Raw genomic sequence first — 23,700 nt, 5'->3', positions numbered from 1 at the left:
CACCCTTGGGCTCCTGGAGTTTCTCTGTCTGGTCAGGCACACATGCACCCACCTAAAAGCACATGTGCTGGGAGCATTGTGTTCTCCAAATTTCACATGTGTAATGGAGAAGCAGGAAGGTGCTTGCTCCCTCTTCAGAAGGGATGAGGGGAGCTGGAGATGGAGTAAAGGGAAGGGACAGCAAGGTCAGCACCTTTGGTGCTCCCCTTTAGCAAATCAGCAGTTCATACTTGAGCTGAGGCTCACACACAGACCCCTTCTGGCCTTGTCAACAGGAGTGAAGAAATCAAAAGCCTGTCCAGTCCTTCTTCCACTTGGGACAGTCCACCACTGGCAGGTACAAAAGCCTTTGGAGTGGCCACATCCATGATGGGAGCTGCAGAGCTGGGCGGTTTTCAGGGAATGATGATGGGCTGGAGAAGAGAAGATGATGGGAGAAAGCTTAAGGGACGCTGGGGAAGGATAGCTCAGGCCCCCAGAGACACCAAAAATGGTTGTTGTGCTGATCTGGTCCCTGTCAGAAGATTGTCAAGGTATTATCTATCTACACCATTTATTCTCCTCACCGTTTCAAAGGGAGATGAAAGAAGGCTCAACCATCCAGCTGAGAATCAAGAAAGACTTCAAAGCAATGGTTCAGGCTGATTTAAGGACACACAAAAAACTTTTTATCTGGGTCTAGTTTGTTTCAGGTCCTGCTTATCTAGCTCAAAGTGCACTGGAGTAGCACAGAGAAGTAGGACTGCAGCCTCCTGTGCCCTCACTGCTGACATTAGAGTGGGCTGCTCTTCCACCTGCACTGTCCATGGGGGGACATGGATGAATGTAAAGCTCACAGCAGATGCTCAGAAATGCTGGAAACAGGCACTTAAAACAGTACATGTGGGAGGATTTTCCTATTGTTTTGGAAAACCTAGAGGAAACCAAGGCATTCGTGTAAAAGCAAGTCAAAACTACCCTGCTAACTAGCCCTAGAGGTAACAGTAGTTCCTGGGCAAGGAAGGAAAGATGTTTGCCAGTTTGACATAACCATGGAGCAGTCAGTAAGCATTTGGAAAAAATCCAGGTCTTGACAGCTGTCTGTCTTTGCATCCTGATCAGCATTCAGATTGTTTTTACAGCCACTCTGCTTCCCCCATTGCACAGGTGAGGAGCTGAAGGCCAGAATAAATCAAAACAGAGAGTGCAAATATACTGCAACAAAACAGCTCGGAGGAGGATATTCAGACCAAAACAGGACCCTAGAGCATAACCAAAGGCATGAGAGAATGAGCTGGGAAAAGCAGTGCCCTTCCCAAAGTGATTAGGAGCTGCCAGTTCTCCTCCTGTTCTCCTCAGCAAGGGCACATAAGGACACAGCACATAGCTAAATAAGCCTAAGGTGTGTTTTAACATGGTTCACTTAAGGTTAGGTTTGATGAGTGAACATTAAGCCTGAGGACTTGATTGTTCATGTTATCCCACTCCTTGGAATAAGGTCTCCTGATTTTAGGAGGAAGATGGCAGGCACAGTTCTGGGGATACCATTGGAGACCAAGATAAGCAGTTACTCAGGTGTGTTCACATTAGACATGTTTGATGCTGACTTTTGCTGACTTAACAAGATGAGCAGCTGTTCTTTGGGTGGGAGCTCAGCAAATTAAACTGCCTGGCATGCCTGCAGCCAGTGGGAGCAGAGACATTGGAAAGAGGCATGATCTAACAGCTGAGTTCCCATACGGATTTCACCTGGAATGGATCATGTTGTATCAAGGAATCTCTCTGTGTTGCCATGCAAACATATGCACCCTGGAGATGCTCTGCCTCCAAGCGTCTGCATCCCCTTATTTTTCAGTGCGAGGCTCATGGGTAGGACTATTCTTCCTCTCTTTCACCACACCAGTTTATTAAACCCTGTGGGGTGTGTTGAAAATAAAGAAAATTTTGGCATCTTCTAGCTCAGAAGAGCAGAGGTTTTCCAGACTACAGACTGAGGCTTAGGGAACAAGATCAGAGAAGCACTTGGTTGTAACATTGGTACCTTGTCTGCACAAATTCATTAATTAAAGGCTTCCAGTTCTCTTCTAGGTAGGAGAACGGGACACGAGACACCCACCTCACTACATTAAATACCTGTGGCATTCAAAGACAGCAATTTGATCAAGCAATTTGCATGAGTCTGAAAGGCTTACAGAGGCATGGACACAGATAAATGCCCAGAAGTGAAGTTCAACTACGGTGAAGTTTGGAAATTATATTCAGTAATTTCTTTCACAGCTTAATCTAATCAATCTCTTCTGAAACATCCAGACAGGACCTGATTGCCCCAGTTCTGACATTAGTTTGGAGGTGCCTGTGGTCCCAAAGGGGCTTTTCTGGAGTCCCAGTGGCTGCTGATCTCCTTGTTGCCATTAGCTGTGTGCTAATAGCCCAGCAGAGCATTACAGAACTTCAGATTCTGATAGTGTTCCAATGAAATACACCCAAATTCTCTGCCAAAGGGCCTTGGTGGTGAGGATGTCTGACCCTGTCTAAGGGACTGCCATGAAACCCACTTTGAAGAGTTCATCAGGGAAGGCAGGAAGGTTGCCAAATCCTGGCACCTGGATTGTCTCTGCTGAATGGCAGCACAAAAAGAAGAAAGTTGAAGCACCAATAAAGCCCTTTCTATATATCCCTATAACACTTCCCAGGATGGCTGGTGTGGAGTGGGATGAATATCAGGGCAGGAGGCACCCTGGGTAAGTTTTTTTACCTTGTACTCCCTGTTCTTACCAAAGACAGAAATTGTGAGCATTTCTCCTCAGGTTCAAGCCAAGTTAACACAATTTAATGATTCTGAGGGACAGACTCTGCCCAGCCATCATAGAATTATAGAATAATAACTCCCAGTTCTTCAGAGAGGACAGTGCATGAAAACTTCCTTCCAGAGGAATACCAACCATGAGAGGACAACCTGTGAAACAGCTAAAAGGACACAAACCACAAAACACCTTACTGAGCTCCTGTCATCCCCATGAAATTCTGGAGAAGTTCATCCAACCTCATGGCAGACGATAGGGCTCTGAGCATCCTTAGTGCGTGTTCTTCATGTAAATTTTCTGTGCCCGACCCTTCAGAAGTTTCAGCTTTTTTTGGACTCTTTTGGGCAGTATATTTGAGCAGTTCATGCCATCTAGTGGTCACATAAATTTCCCGATCTTGCTATTTTTACCGAGAGAAATTAACCCAAATTTGATGGTTATGAGAAGAATATAACAAGGGCTTATGACATTAATGCTTAAATTAAATACTGTTCTTAAAGGATTTTTTCACCTCTTTAGAGCAGCAGCCATTACCTTTCTACTCCAGGGTCCCAGATACTGCTAGACAAAGTTATCTTTAGCTTTACATTTCTGACAAAAAAAGAACTGGTCACTCTGAGCTAGGGGCACATTGTGTGAACAGAACAGAAAATTCAAGCTATGGTAAAAACCATCAACACATCAAAGCCTGGGTGCCCTGTACCTGTTGCTGTTGCAGCCCTGGATAAGCCCTGTCATAGCTATAGCTCCAACTTTAAGTTAGCTCACTTAAATACTGCTAGGATTACAGGGACACAGCACTGAGCAACATTCACCTGAGAGGCTGAGTAAACAACACTGAGTTCTGGTGGATGATTAGGGTTCTCACTCCCTTGACTACATGATTTAAAGGCAACCTGGATGTTTTAGGCACCACAGAGCCATAAGACAACCTCTTGTTTGATGCAGCATGCCCGGGTTCTTAATGGTGAGATTCCCTTCTGCTCAAAAAGTCTGGAGTGATAAATGGTGATAAGTGGAGTGCAGCTCACTCCAGGAAGTCCAAGACATCTGGTGAAACATAGATGTGCCCAGAGCTGGTGTCCTCCTCTGAGCTCTCTGACTGGACTCCCTATATTGTACATGACATGAATTAGACCCAGGAAGGGCAGGATTCCCCACATTCTGTGGTACAGCATGTCATTAAATTGAGTCAGGCACCATACAGCCAGAAAAAAATCTATTTATTTCCATGAACTAAAAAGGGAAACAAAGATTTACAGTAGTGTAATCCCATTGCTCATTATGCTACTTTGGCCAACAGCCAACTGAATATGAGCCAGCATGTGCCCAGAGAAGGCCAAGAGCATCCTGGCTTGTAGCAGGAATAGTGTGGCCATCAGGGATCATCTCCTTGTGCTTAACACTGGTGAGGCCACAGCTCAAATCTCCTGTCTTCAGTTTTAAGCCCTTCACTACAAGAAGGACATTGAGTGTCCAAAGCTAAAAGTGTCCAAAGAAGGGTGTCCAAAGAAGAGCAAAGGTGTCCAAAGAAGGGCAAAAAGCTGGTGAAGGGTCTGGAGAACAAGTCCTGTGAGGAGCCCCTGAGGCAACAGGGGTTGTTAAGGCTGGAGAAAAGGAGGCTGAGGGGTGACCTTATCCTACCTGAAAAGAAATTGGACCAAGGTGGCTGTTGATCTAATCTCCCAAATAACAAGTGATAGAATGAGAAGAAATGGCCTCAAGTTGTGCTGGGGAGATTCAGATCAGATATTAGGAACACTTTCTGTGGGTTGCCAGGATCTGAAACAGGCTGCACAGGGAAGTAGTTGAGTCACCATCCCTGAAGGGATTGAAAAGATGTGCAGACATGGAGCTTAGGGACAGGGTTCAATGGTAAACATGGCAGTGATGAGTTAATGGTTGGAGTTCATGATCTTAAAGATCAAAAGATTGTGGAGGAGTGCAAATCAGGACTAATTATTCAATGCCTCTTCCAACATGACATCTGTGAAACAGTATATGAAGTATCAAGTGGCAAGAACAAAGTGATCCAAGGCCATGGTTCATTCTTTGTAAGGTTAGGGTGTGGAGATGTCTCTCACATGATGCTGGAAATGCTAATTTTAATCCAGGCTCTTAGGAAGAGATGATAAGTTTTAAATAAATAAATTAACTGATGCCTGCTAAATAAATGGAAACCATTTCCTGGTGAGGATGTGCCATAGCTACAAGTAGAGTCTTTGGAAAATACCTTACATCCTTGCTCCAGTTCTCACATTCTGTCTTATCACCTTTGGCAACTCTCACACAGCAGTGATCTGTAAATTCACTGTTCTGTTTGGGTGAATGACTGAATTGAGTTTTGAATCTCATCCTGAGAAACAATCTGCCAAAAAGATGGAGGAAGGATGTGTAAGAGCAGGGTGGTCCTGCAGAACTCTTTTACTGAAGCATCAAAACGTACGATAAGACAGAAGAGTAGAAAAGAAGCTATCCCACTACCAGCTAGGATCCTGTCCCAGCCAGACTGGAAAAAAGATATTTGTGTGGGTCAGGATCCAGCCCAAAGCTCCCTGCCAACCCTTGTGAGAGAGCTGGGTGGGGAGGGCCTTTGGAGAGGCAGAGTGCTGCTGCCTCCATCACTCTGAGAACCAGTGTTCACCTCATTCACTATAAACAAACAAGCCAGGAGTGAGTTCTTGCTTTGATCTTTCAAAGCTTTGGATACTCCAAGGTCTGTGCCTAGCAGGAAATTAATCAAACATCATGGGAAGCTGCAAAAGCAAGACGTGAGCCTATCCAAGCCTGAGCTGTTATCAAAGGCAGAGGTGAGTGAAGACACTATTTGGATAACCCTTGCTCAGGCACCACAGCTCAGACTTGCGTTGCAAGGCAAATATTGACCCAGGGCCTAAACAAAGTCAGCGTTTCAAAACTTGGTTCAAAATACTGCATAACCCTGAGCTGTTTCCTTGAACTTGTCTCAGAGAAGGAAAGATCTTGTGTCTGGTACCTATGCGGACCGTTCTCAGGAGACAAGAGGGAAGAAAATGAAGCATCTGAGCTGCTTCCTGGTTTTGTTCCTCATTTCTGGAGTGAGAAGCTTTGATCTCGTTATCGACGAAATCCCAGATGTGAGTATTGGGAGGGTTTAGGTCTCCCTTCCTTGCTGAAGTCAACACTGAAGCTGCAGCTGACATTGGTGGGAGCAGAACTAAGCCACTGTTCCATAGGTCTGCTTGTATCTCATGAATGTCTTCTCCTTTTACCTGTAAATGGGATTGTTGTGATAATTGGCTTTCACCAGTTATTTATAGGGTTGTTTTTTTAAATATTATTGAAGTCGGGATGGTTTGGGCATAACTCCAAGTTTCTTTCCAAGCAGGATTCTTATTTTTACCTCAACTTTGCGTTTTCTGGCTGTTTTAACATTTAAACATTCAAGTGAGTTTCTATGCTCAGACTTCCAGCATATTTTTAACCTGCTGCCCTGGAATAAGGAGAAACAGAGCACCTAAAAATCTTTGTGGATGAGGTGTCCTCTGTGAATCACTACAGACCCCAGCAAAGCTTCACAGGGACTCAGGTTTTTTAACAGGAATTAAAATATGGAATTAAGAACCTATTGACAGTGCATTCTCAGAAGAAGGATGAGAATTTATAGAAGAGCTTGTGATTTCTTAAGAAAATACAGTGAAGAAGTATAGCTGTAGCTTTGGTTCTGAAGCTGAGTGCAAATTTAAACCTCTGTACTCAAGTGAACTTAGGTCTGGGTGTCTACATCCTTTTCCACATTGCAGTGTGCATTGCAATATTTTTGTGAAGCCTGCAGGGATGGTGTGAAGTTTTACTTTACAAGATTAGAAAAATAATCAGTGAAGTGGGGATACCCTCCTTTTCTTTCTTTCTTTTCATGGTACTTTCCATGACACAGTGAGATTTTTTTTATGAGTTTGTAATTCCCAGAAAAAAAATTCCAGACCTGTGGTCCTTTCTAGCCAGAGATACTACATCAGTTTAACACCAGTGTGCTTAAACAATTTAAGTGAATTTTGTGCAAATCTTTGTGTGTATGCTATGAAGTGGAGAGCAACTCATGATCTTGCACATCTTTATTGCCATAAATTAAATTTGTAACAAACTTTAATTTATAGGATTTCTGTGGTGTAAGAACCATGCTTCTAACTGAATCAGTGCAGCTTTGCACTTGGAAAAGACATGATGTTGATTTGTTGTCAATGGAAAAAAATTAATTTTCAGTATTAGCAGCATATTACTACAAACCCAGACACAATTCCAACCAGTTTGAGCAGAATTCTCTGAATTTACTACTTTAAGTGAGATCAGTGCCTGAAATTCTATTGTTACCATGTCACCATCCTGGTGACAACCTGCCTCTTGCTCTCTATGGTTATTTCAGTGTGTTAAATGTTACTCCCTATTTCAGAAAGAAAGATTTTCAGCTGATAGTAAAAGGCCACGATCTTCAAAGAGTGAACAGAATTTGTTGCCCACAGGGGAAAACTAAAAGTGTGAAGATGCAGCATTTTGGCCTCAATGGATTTGCACCTTTGCTTCCCATTTGCACCAAGGGGAGGTAAATTCCCTTTGGAACACTACAGGAGTGCTAATCAGTAATAAATGAAGGGATAAATCAAGCAGGAAGGCAGCAGCAACATGTCTCTTTTTTTATCTCTTTCTTCTCTAGGAAGTGGAAAACCTGATTGATGTAGAAATCGATGGATTTCCTTCACGCTCCAAGATGAGAAATGGCAGGCACCAGGTACAGCACCCAGAAATGCTTTGAAAAAAGGGAAGAATGCCTGAGAGCTCTTTTCAGGTGGCTTGTTCCCTTTCCATAGTTGTGAGTGTGAGATCAGGTGGAGCCATCAGGTCCTCATATGCAGAGAACTCCATCTCTCTTGTTGGGCTAAGAGCTGCTGATGTCCTTTATGCAGTGCCCAGCAGAACAAGGCTTTGCTCCAGATCTGAGCTCATAAAAATCATTATACAGATGCTAAACAATGGAAATATTTTTCTGTCTGACTTTGTATGTGGGAATAAGCCAAATTGACACTGGTGAGGCCTTTCCATGAAAAAATGGAGCAGGACATCAGGCACTGGTGATGTAGGCTGAAACCTTCCAGTCCCACAAGTTGTCCATTCATTCATATTGAACTCAGGTCAAAAGAGTGCAGCACAGTGTTACGTGGGTGATGAGCTGCTGGAGCCTGAGACAAGGGGAGAAAATTTGTTTCCTGGAAATTGGTGGGCTGCAAATCATTGAATTCTGTTGGCTTTTGAAACAGAAGGATTTAAAACCCACAGGTTGTCCATTCATTCATATTGAACTCAGGTCAAAAGAGTGCAGCACAGTGTTACGTGGGTGATGAGCTGCAGGAGCCTGAGACAAGGGGAGAAAATTTGTTTCCTGGAAACTGGTGGGCTGCAAGTCATTGAATTCTGTTGGCTTTTGAAACAGAAGGATTTAAAACAGAATTGAAGGAGTTTTCTTGTCTTTTAGGCAGTAGTAATCAACAGTAAAAAGAGCAATAATAATTAAATATGTTTGGGTTTTTTTAAGGTATTAAATTTTATTACACTGAAAGAAATTATGACTGGAGTGGACCTTGTACTCCTTGGACCTTGTAAGCTCTGGTGCTGCTTTTCTTGAGCTTTTTCAGTATAGTGAAAACAGAAGATCCTCTTCAGAACAGTTGGATTCCCCATCATCTTTCAAGTTAAGCACAGACAAACACAGATCTTCCTTATCTGAAAGCTTTTTGAAAGAGGCCTCACACAGAGTGTAAATGTTACTTATTGACACCTAAGGCCCCCGTTACACTGGCAGAAAGATGGGAGATTTTAGCATAAATATGAATCAAGGCAGCTCACATTTCCAAAACCAGAATGTAAATAATTTAACCATGATCTAGGCAGAAATCCTCCCTAGCTGCACTTCTTCAGGGCACCATTTCTTTCCAACCTGTTTACATGAGTGTCACATGTGTTATGCTGCTTCTGTTACCCAACTTTCTGGATATGCAGCAATATAGACAGATGCATGCAGTAATTTCCAATTCTAATAGTGACTTTATTATAGGAGGTATTCCCATATATTATTCCCATATACTCCCATATATTATTTCTCATCCTCATTATTTCTCATTCTCATTATTTCTCAACCACATGAGTCTCTGCAAACTGTTAGAACTAAGATCTCAGCTGCAGTATAAGCTGCCCTTGTGTTAGTTGAGTCCCAATAAAAGATTAGTAAATTAGTCTAAACTGAAATACTACTGAAGCATCTTAAGACAGCACTTGGAAAAGACATGGCCAACAGCAGACACACAGTTTCAGTTAATCACTAGAGGGCTGATTTCCAAATTACTATTTTAACACTCTGTTTTTCTACAGTAAGGTCACTAGCCCATTGGCAACCAGGCAACAGAACTCTTCTGTAGACTCTACTGATTAGCTCTAAGTAGAAAGGATTATTTTTTTATGACCAGATCAGGTGTTATGGTGAAAAATATTTGCTCCTGAGTAATACCAAAGACATTGTGTCTCAAGTATGTGAATGGTCCTCGTGACCACAGAAATAAGAGTTCCCCATGGCCTGGAATGCAGGTAACCTTGTGAACCTCCATGTGCTGCTGCACTGCTGTTATCTCTGTTCTGGAGAGAGATAATGGAGGTTGTGTCTATACTTCCAGGTGGGATGTTCTGTAGCATGTTCCCCAGTCCTGGTCATGATTTCTGGTTTTTCAGAGCAAGGTGAGATCACACCTCCTTCCTTACTGTTCCAGCTGCCTGGTTCTCTCCATGAGGACCAGCACAGGAAGGAAATGTAAAAGGAGAGAGAATAGAATCAGCTGGCTGGAGGCACCACCAGAGCTCTCAGGTGATAAATGCAACCAGAAAGACTTGGACTCACCTTCAGCACTGTGAAGAAAAACTCTGCCAAGACCTTGGCTTGAAATTGCTCTTCTTGCATCTCACAGTAAGGGCTGTGATCCCCAAAAGGAGTCTGAAGTGTCTGCAATGAAACTGTAGTGTGTTAAAAACTCCTCAGTAAATGAAAACAAGTGAAACCCTGAGGAAACAGCATATCAAAAAACTGGGAGGGCAGTTCTATACTGGAATAGATCCCTGCAGATAATCCAGTTTAACCCCTCTGCCAGAGCAGATTCACATAGAGCAGGTAGCACAGGATGGCATCTAGGCTGGTTTTGAAAGTCTCCAGGGGTGGAAATTCCACCATGTCTCTGAGAAGCCTATTCCTACTCCACTACCCTCAAAGTAAAGAAGTTCCTCTTCATGTTTAGATCAACCTTCTTATGTTCAAGTTAGTGCCTGTTACCTTTTGTTCTGTCACTGGGCACTGTTTTTTCAGAAAACACAGGCCCCATCCTCCTGGCACCCACCCTTAGATTTCATCCTCCTTCTGGCTGCTCATGTTGAGAATCTGCTTTTCACCCTTTTCATAGAATCTCCAAATTGTTATGGTTGGAAAAGACCTCTAGGATCACCACATCCAACTGTTAACATCCCAACCCAAAAAAAAAAAAAAAACCAAAATATATATATATATATATATATATATGTATCACCATGCCCACTAAAGCATTTCCTGAAGTGCCTCATCTACCCAGTTTTTTAATACCTCCCTGGTGACTCCACCACCTCCCTGGCCAGCCCTTTCTAGTGCCTGACTACTCTCTCAGTAAAGAAATTCTTCCTCAGATCTAGTCTAAACCTCCCCTGGTACAACTTCAGGCCATTTCCTCCAGTCCTCTCCATACTCACTTCAGAGAAGAGGCCAACACCCACCTCCCTACAACCTCTTTTCAGGTAGTTGCAGAGAGCAATATGGTCCATTAGACACCATGACTTCTTCCACAGAAAAGACAGGAGGAATGAGGGTCAACAACCCTGAGTAATAGTTAGGTTGAAGTACCCTTGATGTCAGACTGCACAGTAATTGCAACAGTCATGCAGTTATTTGTACAAAGATCATTATGGAGGGCTAAATATCCAGAGCCTGCACAGATGTCAGGAGAAGATAGATCTCAGTACCTGAAGATAAGGCCCTGCATCTATCAAGACCAAATCCTTAAAACTGTATTTGAGGCATTTCTTTCCACACTAATCAGCAATTAGCCACATGTTAGATGTTGTGCAAGATACTCTTGTAGTGTGATCATCAGCAGGTCTAGATGTGATTTAAAGGCAAGGAGAAGCCATGAATCCCTATCCCAGAAACAGCACGAGTCTCATGTGCTACAGATGTCCCTGCAAAGCCCATGTGCTCAATAACCACAGCAGTGCTCAAATCTGAATATATATAATATAATGATTATCTACAACTCTGAGCTCCTGACCCCCTGGAGTGGCTGCCTCCTGCACCCTTTGAAATCCTTGGGGAGTGACTGGCCCACTCCATATCTGATCTCCAGCATCAGTGGGAGTCCTTCTGTGTACAAGTGATAAGCTCACATCTCCATCAGCATCTCCCCCTTCTCTTCCACCCTCACAAAAAGAGACAGGAAGCAAACCTGGGCATCTTGAACCAGAGAGAACCAGAAAAGTACCACAATAAAACAAATCCCCTCCATGCTAAGGTCTTGGTCTTCATCTTTTCAAAATGACATATGTTTCAGTCAAGGTTCATTAGTCTTAATTTTTGTGAATTTCTGTTTGTGCTGGTGATTCTTCACTGTCCAGTCCTTTATCAGATGTGAAGGGCCCAGTTCACTGTAAAGTGATTCTTTTGGGGTGTCAGGATGGACTAAGCAAGGAAAAGTCCATCAGGCTTTGCAGAGGGTCTCTAGAGAGCAATAATCATCCAGATCCTGAAATCCCAGTCTGAATGTTTCAGGTGGAGCCTGTATAGCTAGTGAGTAAAAAAACACTTTTGTTCTCATGCAGCCAGAAATCCTCTAGTATACTTATCTGGCTTGAAGGAATCCTTAAAGTCAACTCATTAAAATGATCTTGATGTGACATGTATCATCTCTTCTGTGGCCAAAGATTTTCCTACTACAATATATTAGTTATTTTCAAACAAACTTATTAACTGTTTAGCAAGCCTTGTATGCACCATGTCACTAATGCAGTTTTCATGAACATTTTATGTGGGTTTTGGGTTGCCCTGGACTCAAGTGCTACTGAAACCTGAGATGGGGTTGGTGTCTTTTGGTACATTTTTATACTTTAGCCATCAATATCTGAACGAGTTACCCTGGGTTCCTGCTCATCATCAGTAGAGTTGAATGGCTCAGTTCAGGGCTCATAGCAGTGTCCAAGACATCTTACTGAGTGTCAGGAACCTCTCCTGGAGCCCCAGCTGAAGGCCAGGGTGGTACCCTTGGGCACCTGCAGCAGCAGTAGGTACCCAGTCTTCAAATCAGTACTGTCAGCCTGGCTTAGGGCAGGACTCATTAAAAAAAAAGGTATTTTTTATTTCCAGAGAAAAGGGATCACTCCTGTGACCGTAAATAAATGAGCTTGCTTAGCTGTGATGATAACACCAGAGCAGGTTATCTTCATTAAACAATTGCATCTCCTCGTAGAATTAGGTGAGCCAGATCCCATCTCATGATTCCTCATGTGATTTTTCAGGGAATTAAACAGAATAATTCAAGTGGCCACAAGATGTCACCACCTCTTCATGGAAATTTTGAAATAGAAATATTCATAGGGCAGAGAAAAAAAGCAACCATTAATGAGCAGTTTCAGGTCTTCTAAGCAGTGCATACATAACTAACTTTAGATATGCAAGTTAGTTTATATGAGTAAATAAATTTACTATAGAATACACAATAGGGTGTTTTAAATCTTCATTCATGAAGCCAAGTCATATATATAGCATATAATACAATAATATAAATATATATTCTCTAATGTAAAATTTTTTAAGGTCTGGGACTTGATGTTTTTCCACACTCTCTTAAAGAACAAAAAAACAAAAAACAAAAAATGAAACACACAAACAAACAAAAAAGAACCAAAAAAAACCAAAAACCAAACTAAACCAAACCAAAACAAACCAAAACAAACCAAAACAAAAAAAAACAAAACAAAACAAAACAAAACAAAACAAAAAAACAAAAAAACAAAAAAAAACAAAAAAAAAAAAAAAAAGAGGGAGAGAGAATCCTGGTGTAAAATCTAGGGTTTCTGAGCATGACTTTTTGCCTTCACCTTTTGCTTTCAAGAGTGGTTTTGCTCTAGAAGGGACTATTCTCTATTAAAAAAAAAAATTAAGGACAGATGAAGAGACCTCTCCTTTTGGTTTTGATGGCCTTTAAGTCACAGCTGGGAGACCACATGTCACCACTGCCTGATCCCTGTGTTGAGCAAGCTTCAGTCTGTGTCCTTAATTTTGCTGAAATACATTCTCTGAATTTTTCTTTTCCAGCGAAGCACATCCGACTGGGGCTATGTTGGAGATCTGGTGAGTCTTTTTCTTCCTCTGTGGAAAATAATACTGTCAAAGTGGTTTTCTAGTTAACCATTTTTTTTGGAAATCAATCCTTTTGTTTGCTCAGTTCCTTGTTTTTATTGCTGGTTGGGTATTAACCTATTTTCTTTAAACAGAGCACGGTTTGCACAATGTTGTTTATACAACTGTTCTTAAAGGGAGAAGGGGATGGCAAATATGAAGAAATAAGCATCAAACATGATCAGACAAAGGCAGTATCTTGATATATCTTCATACTCCCACTGCTATGGTTTAACCCCATACAAGATTAGGCTGGTAATTAGTGCTTCAGGTCCACTTTACTTAGGACCTTTATTGAAAAATCTAAGCTCTTTCCCCCTCAATATATGATGTTTAGGATTGCTGTGTACCTTTCTGTGTTGGAATCAGCAGAGTATTTCCAAGGACTGGTTGCATGATCAAAAAACAAGGAAAACATCCCAGCTTACTAAGTTCCCTCTTTCAGCTGAAATGCTATTAATGAACTATATTTACACGAGTATCCTGACACAATTTCCATGTAAAATATGGAGGTGTCTTGAACTGGAGTTCACGTCCCCTCTAGCTGTCATATTGTAATAAACAGCAGCTGGGAAAAAAAAGGCATTGAGACTACAAAAGGGACTATAAAAAGTATTGCCCTCTAGGGCACATTTTCTAGCCTGTGTCCCAAATTTATAGAGTAATTTTGTCAATTACAGGTGGAAGACGATGACAAGATAGGTCTTTACAGCTACAAAGTTCAATCCACTATAACATCAAGGTTGGCCAACACAATGATCCAAGCCAAAATGGTGAATAATGCAAAAAGGCCCCAGCACATAGTGTTTGATGTACAAGTCCCCAAAGGAGCTTTTATTGACAATTTTACTATGTAAGTAGTGGACAGATATCAGTCCTGTGCTCTGACAGGTTCAATGTGGTGGGAGGGAAGTTTTTGTATAAGCAACATACCTCTTAGTATTCTAAGAGTATATAATTAATATTCTTCAGCACCAGTGTAATATTAGCAGGCTTTCTCATAGAAAAAAGGCTCATGCCACCATACCATTTGTCTGTTCATCTCTTCTTTCTCCTCCAGTGATTATTGGGCCACTGGTAGACATCAACAAAATTTGGCAAAAGGACAGAAATGTCAAACATTCAAATCTCTTGCCAGTCCACGTCAAAGGAGCAAGAGACACAAGTTAGAGCCCTCACTGAACAGAGGGAAATTAGCCTGGTTTAGTGTCCATCCAGAAAGGCAGCAGCCAGCTTGCTGGTCACTAGACACATCCTGATCCACCTTCCAAAACAATCATGACATGGAATGGGCACGTCCCCCCAAAAGGATGGGAATGTATGAAGGAGGTGGGGAGGAGCAGTTCCTCCTCAGAGTACAAGGGTGCTGGCTACTTGAAATAAAAAAGGCAGGTTGGGAAAAAGATACAGATCTAGTAGAAACCAGACTTCATTACTTTGGAGTTAAACAAGAGCCTGATTATTTTATTTCCCACCAGATTAGATTTCGCTGATGTTTTTCTAAAAGTGAAGAAACAGTCATTGATTGTAAAGTTGTTTCTTTTGCAAACTGACTGTGCTTCTCTCTCCTAGGGATATCAATGGTATCACATTTACCAGCAATATTCGGGAAAAGGCTGAAGCCAGAAAAATGTACTCTCAAGCAAAAGCCAAAGGCAAAGCTGCTGGAATAGTGAGGTATGAAGATTTTGGCAGACAGTTACTGCACTTAACTTATTCACAGGAAAACAAGTGACCTATCCCAGGAAAAGCTAGGTGTTGGGGAGCTCTAGAAATGAAAATGAGTTGGAGGAGCAGGTTTTGCTTACATACAGCAACTCGGATATTTAATTATCAAGGACCTCTGTTCCTACTTTTAGCTTGATAAAATAAAAAATATAGGTAAAAATACTGTGCTAACAGACAGCTGCACTTCCCTGGTACAGGCCAAGGTTAGAATCAGACTCAGCAAAAAAAAAACCAAACCAAACCCTTTAAACTGAAATGCAAAGAAGCTGTCTTTCTCCTTCTGTTTTCTCAAAATAACCCCACAGCTGACTTTTCAGGAGCAATGCCTTGGATATGGAAAACTTCAAAACTGAAGTGAATGTGCCCCCAGGGATGAGGATCCAATTTGAACTTCACTACCAGGAAATGATTCGAAGGAAACTGAGCTCCTATGAACATGTCATCTCTGTGAAGCCAGGACGCTTGGCAAAGCACATGGAGGTAAAGTAGAGCTGCTTTGTGTAGGCAGCATCCCACAGGTGAATCCTCATGGAGAGAGTAGCAAACCCCACAGCAGGACACTTCATCTACAGCTTGCTACAAATAGCCTCAAAGTCACTGTGTAAACCAGCATGAGACACCTCAAACCAAGAGCTATGAGTGAGGAGCCTGTCCTGCCTCCTCCCATATAATATATAAAATATATATATTATATATATCCCATATATATATATATATCCCATATATATCCCATATAATATATAACATATAACATAATACATGTAATACATAACATATAATACATATAATACACAGCATATAATACATATAATACATAACATATAATACATAACATATAATACAGTTGGGCATCTCCTGATTTGTGACTGGCTCATGTCAGATCCAGCTGGGCAAACAAGCTTTAGCCTATATACACCCTTATCTAAATGTGTCTTGATGGAAGAAAAACATAGAATACCTGTCACTTATTTAGAACTCTGCTTTTCACAATAATCAGTGGAGGTGTCCCATGAGAGCTGATGTTGTCTGAATCTGTCTGTGTCTGCTGCACATCCACAACTGGTTGTGAGAAGATGATTGGTCTTATTCTCTTGTACATACCCAAAGATGTCCTCTGTCATCCATTAACAGACACAGGCCACAGGGCCAGCTGGGAATTTCCATCTAGCCACAGCTTCAGCACAAGCTCAGTTTGAAAGTTTGCTGCTCACATTTCCTTGGTGCAGGCTGTGATCTGCTTCAAGTTGTCCAAAGGCCTGAGTTAAATTTGCTGAAAAGGATACCAAGTGCTGTCTTCAAGTAGTCTTCTTAACTACTCAGAAAAACAACCAGAAACATCCTTACCTCAGGCTGACAGGATAAAACATTTATTTTCCAAATCACCTTGGCCACCCAACCAGAAGGGAAAATACTCTCTGTCTTTCCAGTAGCATGAGTAGAGTGGAAGAGAACTCATCCCCAAGTGTGAGAACTCATCATCTTCCTGGCCTCCAAACCCAAAGCAACACTTAGATTCATTTCATGCCTCTTCTGAGCTTTCAACATAAACCATGATATTACCCTTGCCTCCCATCCCATCACTTGCCCCAGGGTGGGGAGAGAACATTTCCACCAAATTCTTTCCATTCTTTGGACCCGTTTGGTTTTTGCCGTTCCACTGTAGTTTATTTTCGGTATTGCATGGTTCCCCGCTACAAATGAGAAATAGCCCTACTGGAGGATTCTCAAGGACAATCCCTCTCCTCAGCTGCAGTTTTCCCATGAAGAGTTCATAGGATCCTGCAAGCCATGCACTGCTCCACACTAAGTGTCCTCCCTTCCTGCCTGCAGGTGGATGTCCGCATCATTGAGCCACAGGGGATTCGCTACGTGCACGTTCCCAATTCACTTGGAGACCATTTTGATGGAATCACCACCATCTCCAAGGGAGAGAAAAAGGTAACAGTCACAGACTGAAAATAGCATTTTTTTCGTCAGTGTTGGAAGCGTGCAAAAATATGGCAAAAAACATAGTGTCTTCATTACAGATACTTAAAAGGAGGTACAAGATGCTCTGATACTACTGTGACAGCAATATAGAAACTGTGTGTAGTCTGTCCAGCTTTGCCCAAAGCTTTTAATTTGCAATTCTGAAAGAGCAATGCACTGAGATTTCTGGATGTGAAAAGGCTAGGGGATGAATATCAAGTAGAAAAATAATTCTGGAATAAGCCCACAATTCAGTTTCAGCTGAGAACTTCTGCACAGGGACTTATTTTAGGCCTGTTCTTTTCCTTAACACTCTTACCCCAGCATTGCTCTTGTGTATATGTAATCCCTCCAACAGTAAAGATGTTTTCCTCAAGAAACTTCAAGCAGTGACTCTAGGAGGGTATAGATCTTCTTCCTCAGAACACAGACACCTAACACAGAGTATGTGAATCAGGCCCCAGAAATCTGCCTGTTCTACTATAACATATCAGGCAGTGTTATTTCTCAAGACCCACACCCAACTTTATGTCTCAGTCATCCACAGTCCTATTTTAGCAAATTATATCAGAGGTAATGTAGACAGATAACCTCTGACCAAGTTTAATAATGAATTTGAAGGCAAACAAGTGAACATTAATTCAGAGTTCCATACAGCTGTTAATATTCTGCTCATGTTGATTATCTAGAGGTGTTGTTTATTACTATTACTAACTTTCACTCTAGTGGCAGTAGCAAAATATTGCCAATACTGAGATAGTCTCAAATAGTCTTACCCATAACATTAACACAGAGACAATTTTTATGTGTTCCAAAGACCTTACATTAAAAGGAAGGCCCTGTGCAAACACTGGACTCTGTGAATGTACAGGAAATCTTGTTGCTGGCTATATATTATGTCTTCTCCTCTCAGGAAATTTCAAGTTATCCAGTCAAAGCAGAGAAATAATACCATAAAGTCTGCATAACCAATCATGTAGTGAAAATGAATGTGATTTATAGTACTCTGAGAGACTGCAAGTGCAGGAAAATACCAATTAAAAAAATATTTTTAAAAATGATAAAATTATGGATACATTCAGCTAGGCAAATGTTAAATGAGCCAACATACTGGTTACTAGAAATGGATTGCACAGCTCTGACTGAAGTATTTGCTGTAGATGTAGATGTAGACACAAGCTCACCATGCTTGTGTCAGAGTTGCTACTACTGAATCAACATATCCAGGCAAACCTTAGTGCTGTTTTTCTTCAGAAGTGACAAAGTCCGTTTTCTGCTTAAACTAAGTGTTCAAATAATGTAAGAAGAAAAGTTTTCGTTGAAATAAAATGCTTCATAAATAGTCAAACTCATTTTATTTCAATGATCCACTCCTCACACATCTGAGTAACTGATGGTCACTTCTTATTCCAAGGCTCATGTTTCTTTCAAGCCAACGATGGCTCAGCAAAGAAAATGCCCCACGTGCTCCTCCACAGCAGTAGATGGAAATTTTGTGGTGCAATATGATGTCAACAGAGAAACTACAGGTGGAGAACTGGAAGTAAGTGTTGCTGTTTAACTGGAACAAGAGATTTGTGAATAGAAGAATTGCTGCCATTAAGCAAACTGTGCTAAATAAACTTCATCAGTCTGGAGAGCAAGCATGAGAATGAGCTCTGCATCCAATTGAAAGCAGAGAGAGATTTTAAGTGGGCAGAATGGATTTACTTAATTTATGACTAAGACTTGGTCTACATATAGGCAGGAGCAGATTCCTGTCTTTTATACCTAGCAGCACTCTGGTAATTTAATGTTGAGTCAGAGGACAGATTCATTAGAAGTTGTACCAATATATCACAAGAAGACAAGCAGAACATCATTATTTTTATGTTAACATGAAGCAGTGTTGAATTATTACAGACAGAACAGTCTTTTCCAAAATGTTTTCATTTCTCCCTATGCTATTGCATGGCAGCTGTTTGAGAACCAGTCTGTGCTTCCCTTGATAAAAAGTAAAGACTAGGGAATATAATTGGTGTAAGGCTGCAACTGCAGAGTTGTGCAGAGATGGAATGAGATTTGGCCCATGAAGAAGAACAAAGTTTCCTGCTCTGTTGTTATCCTGAGTTTTCTGACAACTTTACCATATGTCAGTTCTCTGTGAATTTTTTAATTTTATTTTTCAGATCTTTAATGGCTATTTTATTCACTTCTTTGCTCCGGAAAATCTTGACCCTCTGCCCAAAAACATTTTGTTTGTTATAGATGTCAGTGGCTCGATGTGGGGACTTAAAATGAAACAAGTAAGTGTTTGACCTCTATTACAAAATGGACCTCCTGATAACTTTTCCCATGTGTCTTACCACACAATTCTGTAGCAGACTGGCATTCAAAATTGCCAGCTCAGTTCTTTATACTTTAATCTGTCAAATGTCTCTTAGAATTTGGAGAATATTTGGTGAATCAAAGACTTCATGACATTATTCTTTATCTCCTTCCATGTTGTAAGGAAGAGGTGATGCTATCAGAATACAGAAAATGGCTCTAATCTAAAATTTTATTTGACAGATCACAAAACAATTTGCAAAGGCTCTGACCCCCTTTTTCTCTAATCTTCTGTAATGAATCCTAGGAAAATCTCAGTAGGGATACTACATCCCTCCTTTCCGAGGGTTTTTCCAGGGTAGAATAAGATAGGATCAGATGGATTTACAACAGGAGAGAATCATATTAGATATAAGGAAAAACTCTGTAGGGGTGAGAGGGGAGCTCAGGGATTTATGTGTGATGTACCACTGAGAGTTTTTAAGAAGTGGATAAGTAAACATCAGTCAGGGATCTAGGTATGTTTGAATTTGCTTTGCTCAATTCAAAGGCTTAGCAGATTATTTCCCTCTGGAAATCAGTGCTGAAAACTGGGATACATGCTAATTTTCAGTTGTTTCACTCATATTCAGAGGTTACCCAGCCTGAAACTACACCAGAGACAGAGCTGACACGAGCAGTTCCTCTCTTCTGAACTCCCATGACTCACAGACTTCTTTCTCACCTCACTCTGTGTTAGCAGGAGTTAAGCAAGGAGGGGTTGAGTCACATTCTTTTTCCTCCCCAGCTGTATTTTTTCTGTATTTCTTTGAGGAAAAGTTCACCTTTGTGCAAAGAGGGAGAGATTTGGACAGCAGATACTACTTTGGATTCCGCTGCTCGCGTTCTTATTCACCAGAGGCATCTGTTTGCTTGTAGTCACAAGTGAATAAGATGCTTTCTGCAACAGGAAGCATAAACTCTACTTCTCTTCAATTTCTTCTTCTCAGACCATCGAGGCCATGAAGGCAATATTGAGTGAGCTCCGTGCTGCTGATCAGTTCTCCCTTATTGATTTCAACCACAATGTTCGATGCTGGAGGGATAATCTGGTCTCAGCCACCCCAGCCCAGGTTGAAGATGCTAAGAAGTACATCCAGGCAATCCATCCCAATGGGGGTATGAGGTTTTGATTGCAAGGTGCTCATGGAAGTTAAATGGCAGAGGAATGGGGACCTCAGACAACTTTCAGATCAGCAGAGTATTTCTAAAAAAAAAAAAAAAATTGTCTAGTTCCCAAGATGGGAAAAGCATGTCCTGGGGCTAAAGGAGAGCAAGGATTCCAGTTTTTTGTCTCAGGGGACAGGATGACATTTCATTCTACTGAGCTACTCAAATTGTAACAGAGAACATAGCCCATAAAACATCAGCCTTTAATCTCTAAGTCCTAACTCCAACCTCACTGATCCCAAATATATTTGAAAGACCAAGGCTGTCTGATGCTTTTGTAAAGTAGATGATAAGCAGCCCAACTCTATGGTCTCCACTGGCTGTAAATTATGGACTATACCATGATCTAATACTAAATGCCACCCTAAGCAAATTGTTCATCATTTTTGTGCCTTCATTCCCTGCCTGATAAACAAGAACAGTTTTTCAGCCCTACAGCACTCCAGTTACTTCATTTTTAGGGCTGGAACTACTTGTACAGAAAGGGCTCATTATATTTTTTAACCTAATGCTCTCTGAAGTGCAGTGCTGATTTAGTTGTTCAGTTATTTGTATGCCAACAGTATGTAGATGCCCTTCCCAACATCAGAACCTTCTGGTGCTGTGACATCTGCATTCCCAGAAACTTTCCCTGGCATCATGTAAGGTAGGATCAACATGAAGTTCTAGACTTACCTCAGAACAGGTCCTGGGAATAAGAACCCATGTTGGAAATATGAGTGCCTCAGGAGCCTGACTTAATTACCCCAAAAGAACTGACAGATAAGCTAAGAGACCTGCTCCTGTCCATCAAAGCCAGTCTGCAATGCAGCATTGTACTACCCTGTCTCTGGAGCCTCTATTTTTTTCTTTCTTTACAAAGAAAGTACCTGTTTGCTGAGTGCTCAGCCTTCCTCTCATGTTAAGTTCTTACTCTGTCCCTCTGCCACAAGCCAAACCTTTAGATAATCTCAGTAAACATGCACCTTTTCCAACCAAGATGTCCAAAGGAAGAAGCTTATGGCAGAACAGAGAATTTCTTCATGTTCTCATTGAAGAAACATTGATCAGCTGCCTGGAAACTCACTTCTCCCCACAGCAATAGTTCCCAATGGCACAAATGGTCCCACTGGAATTAGTGAAGGGGGATGGAGGGGCAACATGAAGATGACAGCCTGGGATGAAAAAGGGAACCAGAGTGCAAGCAGATGTACCATAAGCATCCCAGAGGAGGGGGTCTGCTGCCTTGGTCTCAGGTCTTGTCCTTGCTGATTAATTCCACTAGAATCTCATGACTGATCTGGATTTGACAAGAGGCTTGGCAATAATCAAATTTGTTTTTTTCATTGTGTCTTTCACAGGAACAAATATCAATGAAGCTCTTCTCCGAGCCACATTCATCCTTAATGAAGCCCAAAACTTAGGCATGTTGGACCCTAACTCAGTCTCCATGATTGTATTGGTGTCTGATGGAGACCCTACAGTAGGTAAGGATCCTACTTTGGGTGAGAAGAAAGGCCAGTGGGACAAGCCTGAGAAAAGCATGCAACACATAGGCACTTTGACAACAAGTTACAAAAATTCTGTTCCCCTTTCTTTCAAAGCCTCTGCTGCTCTTTTGCCAAGTGCTATAGGTGCCATGGAGCTTTGCACAGGAGCTTTCAGAAAAAAAGAATAGATTATGTTATGCAAGTTATGAACTTCTTGTAATTAGAGAGATGAACAAGTCCTATAGGAGCAGTAATCACAATAACCTTAGAAAAAATTTCCTCTTTGTATGACCTTAGCCCACACAGATCTATGCAGTCCTAAGTACAACAACAAAATCAGGAAAATAAAGTAGAAAGCAAATTTGTTTGGATTGGATTTAGTACAGGTCAAAAGCAATCACTTACTGCAAGGTTCCAGCCCAGAAGAGGATGCCATTAAAAATAAGTCTGAAAAAAATTTAGTCCCAATTGTGGGATGACATCCTAAGTACAAGAAGCAAACCTGTATGGGGATGTCTTAGTCTGCTGAGAGCTTGGCTCAGCAACTCCAGGGGAAGTATAGATGTGGTACAGTTACACATTTCCCAGGAAGTTAGTAAGGGTATGAAAAGAATGTCACAAAATTGTAATGGTTGGAAAAGACCTCTAAATCACTAAGTCCAACCATCGACCCAGAAAAAAAAACCCAACACCATGCATGCCCAGTAGTTCATCTCCTGAAGTGCCACATCTACATATGCATCAGATACTGTTAAAAAAGTTCAAAAGAATCATCTTTAGTGGAAACAATTCCTTAATCTCCATCCAAGTCCCTGTGGGCACTGTAGGCAAAATGGAGTTTTGGCATATGAGGTGGTTGCCTGGATTTCCCTCGTATTACGAGAAAAACAGAGGCACTGGAAGAGTGTGGATTCACTTCATGGAGGCTTCCTCTGTTGCTCAGATGGATGTCACCCTTTGTGTGTCTCCAAGGTGAGCTGAAGCTGACAACAATCCAGAAGAACGTGAAGCAGAGCATGAAGGATGAATTCTCTCTCTTCTGCCTCGGGATTGGGTTTGATGTTGATTACGATTTCCTGCAGAGAATCGCAACAGACAACCGGGGCATGGCCCAGAGGGTGTTTGGAAATCAGGAGACTTCTGCCCAAATGAAGGTGAGTTTCTGCCCCATTGCCTCTGAAACTGAAGGTCCATTTCTTTTCACAGCTGGGTAACTCCACCAGCAAGAGCAGAGTTGTTGTAGGTTCATAGGGGAAGTCACAAAAAGAATTATTTTTTCTGGAGAGCCCTTCAAGATGTCAGCCTTGATGAACTGTGTCAAGATGTCAGTCAAGATGAACTGTGCATGCATAGGATCTTAAGTGCCCCTAGTTACAGGTTTTGTAGTACCTATAATATATAGCTTACTGCTCTGTGTAGGATTTATATTCTCTAAAAGAGTCCTACCCATAAAAAAAGATCTTCCTAATTAAAAATAAAGTCAGGATTTTACCTCAGACAACTTCAGCACTAACAAAAGGCCAAGATAGAAATGCTAAATGCTAATCCAAAGCTTGCCAGTGTCAGAAAAATTCAACTCTAGGAGGCTATAGCTCCAAATCTGTGAGCAGGAATTGCTGATACACAAAATCTTACATCCTCATTCTGTTTCTGTTCACTGGTTTCATCACCTATGCAGACTTCTCATGCTTCTCCTTTCCCAGCACAGGTGTGGTAGGACACATAGAGGTGTGCTAGGACACAGTGC

The 23,700-nt window shown here is 41.5% G+C and overlaps 1 protein-coding gene across 1 annotated transcript in view; it reads left to right on the top strand.

Moving 5' to 3' along the window:
* The first annotated feature begins 5,708 nt into the window (after positions 1-5,708).
* Positions 5,709-23,700, top strand: part of ITIH2 (inter-alpha-trypsin inhibitor heavy chain 2) — a 29,799-nt gene continuing 11,807 nt past the window's right edge. The window contains exons 1-12 of the mRNA XM_071734188.1: positions 5,709-5,899; positions 7,474-7,548; positions 13,189-13,224; positions 13,953-14,125; positions 14,845-14,949; positions 15,318-15,480; positions 16,831-16,938; positions 18,383-18,511; positions 19,137-19,253; positions 20,265-20,433; positions 21,825-21,950; positions 22,926-23,107. Coding sequence (XP_071590289.1) covers positions 5,816-5,899; positions 7,474-7,548; positions 13,189-13,224; positions 13,953-14,125; positions 14,845-14,949; positions 15,318-15,480; positions 16,831-16,938; positions 18,383-18,511; positions 19,137-19,253; positions 20,265-20,433; positions 21,825-21,950; positions 22,926-23,107 — 1,467 coding nt within the window. The 5' untranslated portion in view covers positions 5,709-5,815. The remainder of the gene's footprint in view (positions 5,900-7,473; positions 7,549-13,188; positions 13,225-13,952; positions 14,126-14,844; positions 14,950-15,317; positions 15,481-16,830; positions 16,939-18,382; positions 18,512-19,136; positions 19,254-20,264; positions 20,434-21,824; positions 21,951-22,925; positions 23,108-23,700) is intronic.

This window comes from Heliangelus exortis, chromosome 1 (genome assembly GCF_036169615.1).
Source record: "Heliangelus exortis chromosome 1, bHelExo1.hap1, whole genome shotgun sequence".
NCBI classification, from domain to species: Eukaryota; Metazoa; Chordata; class Aves; order Apodiformes; family Trochilidae; genus Heliangelus; species Heliangelus exortis.
Note: the sequence above shows the minus strand (reverse complement) of the source record. Positions and strands in the feature narration are given on the sequence as shown.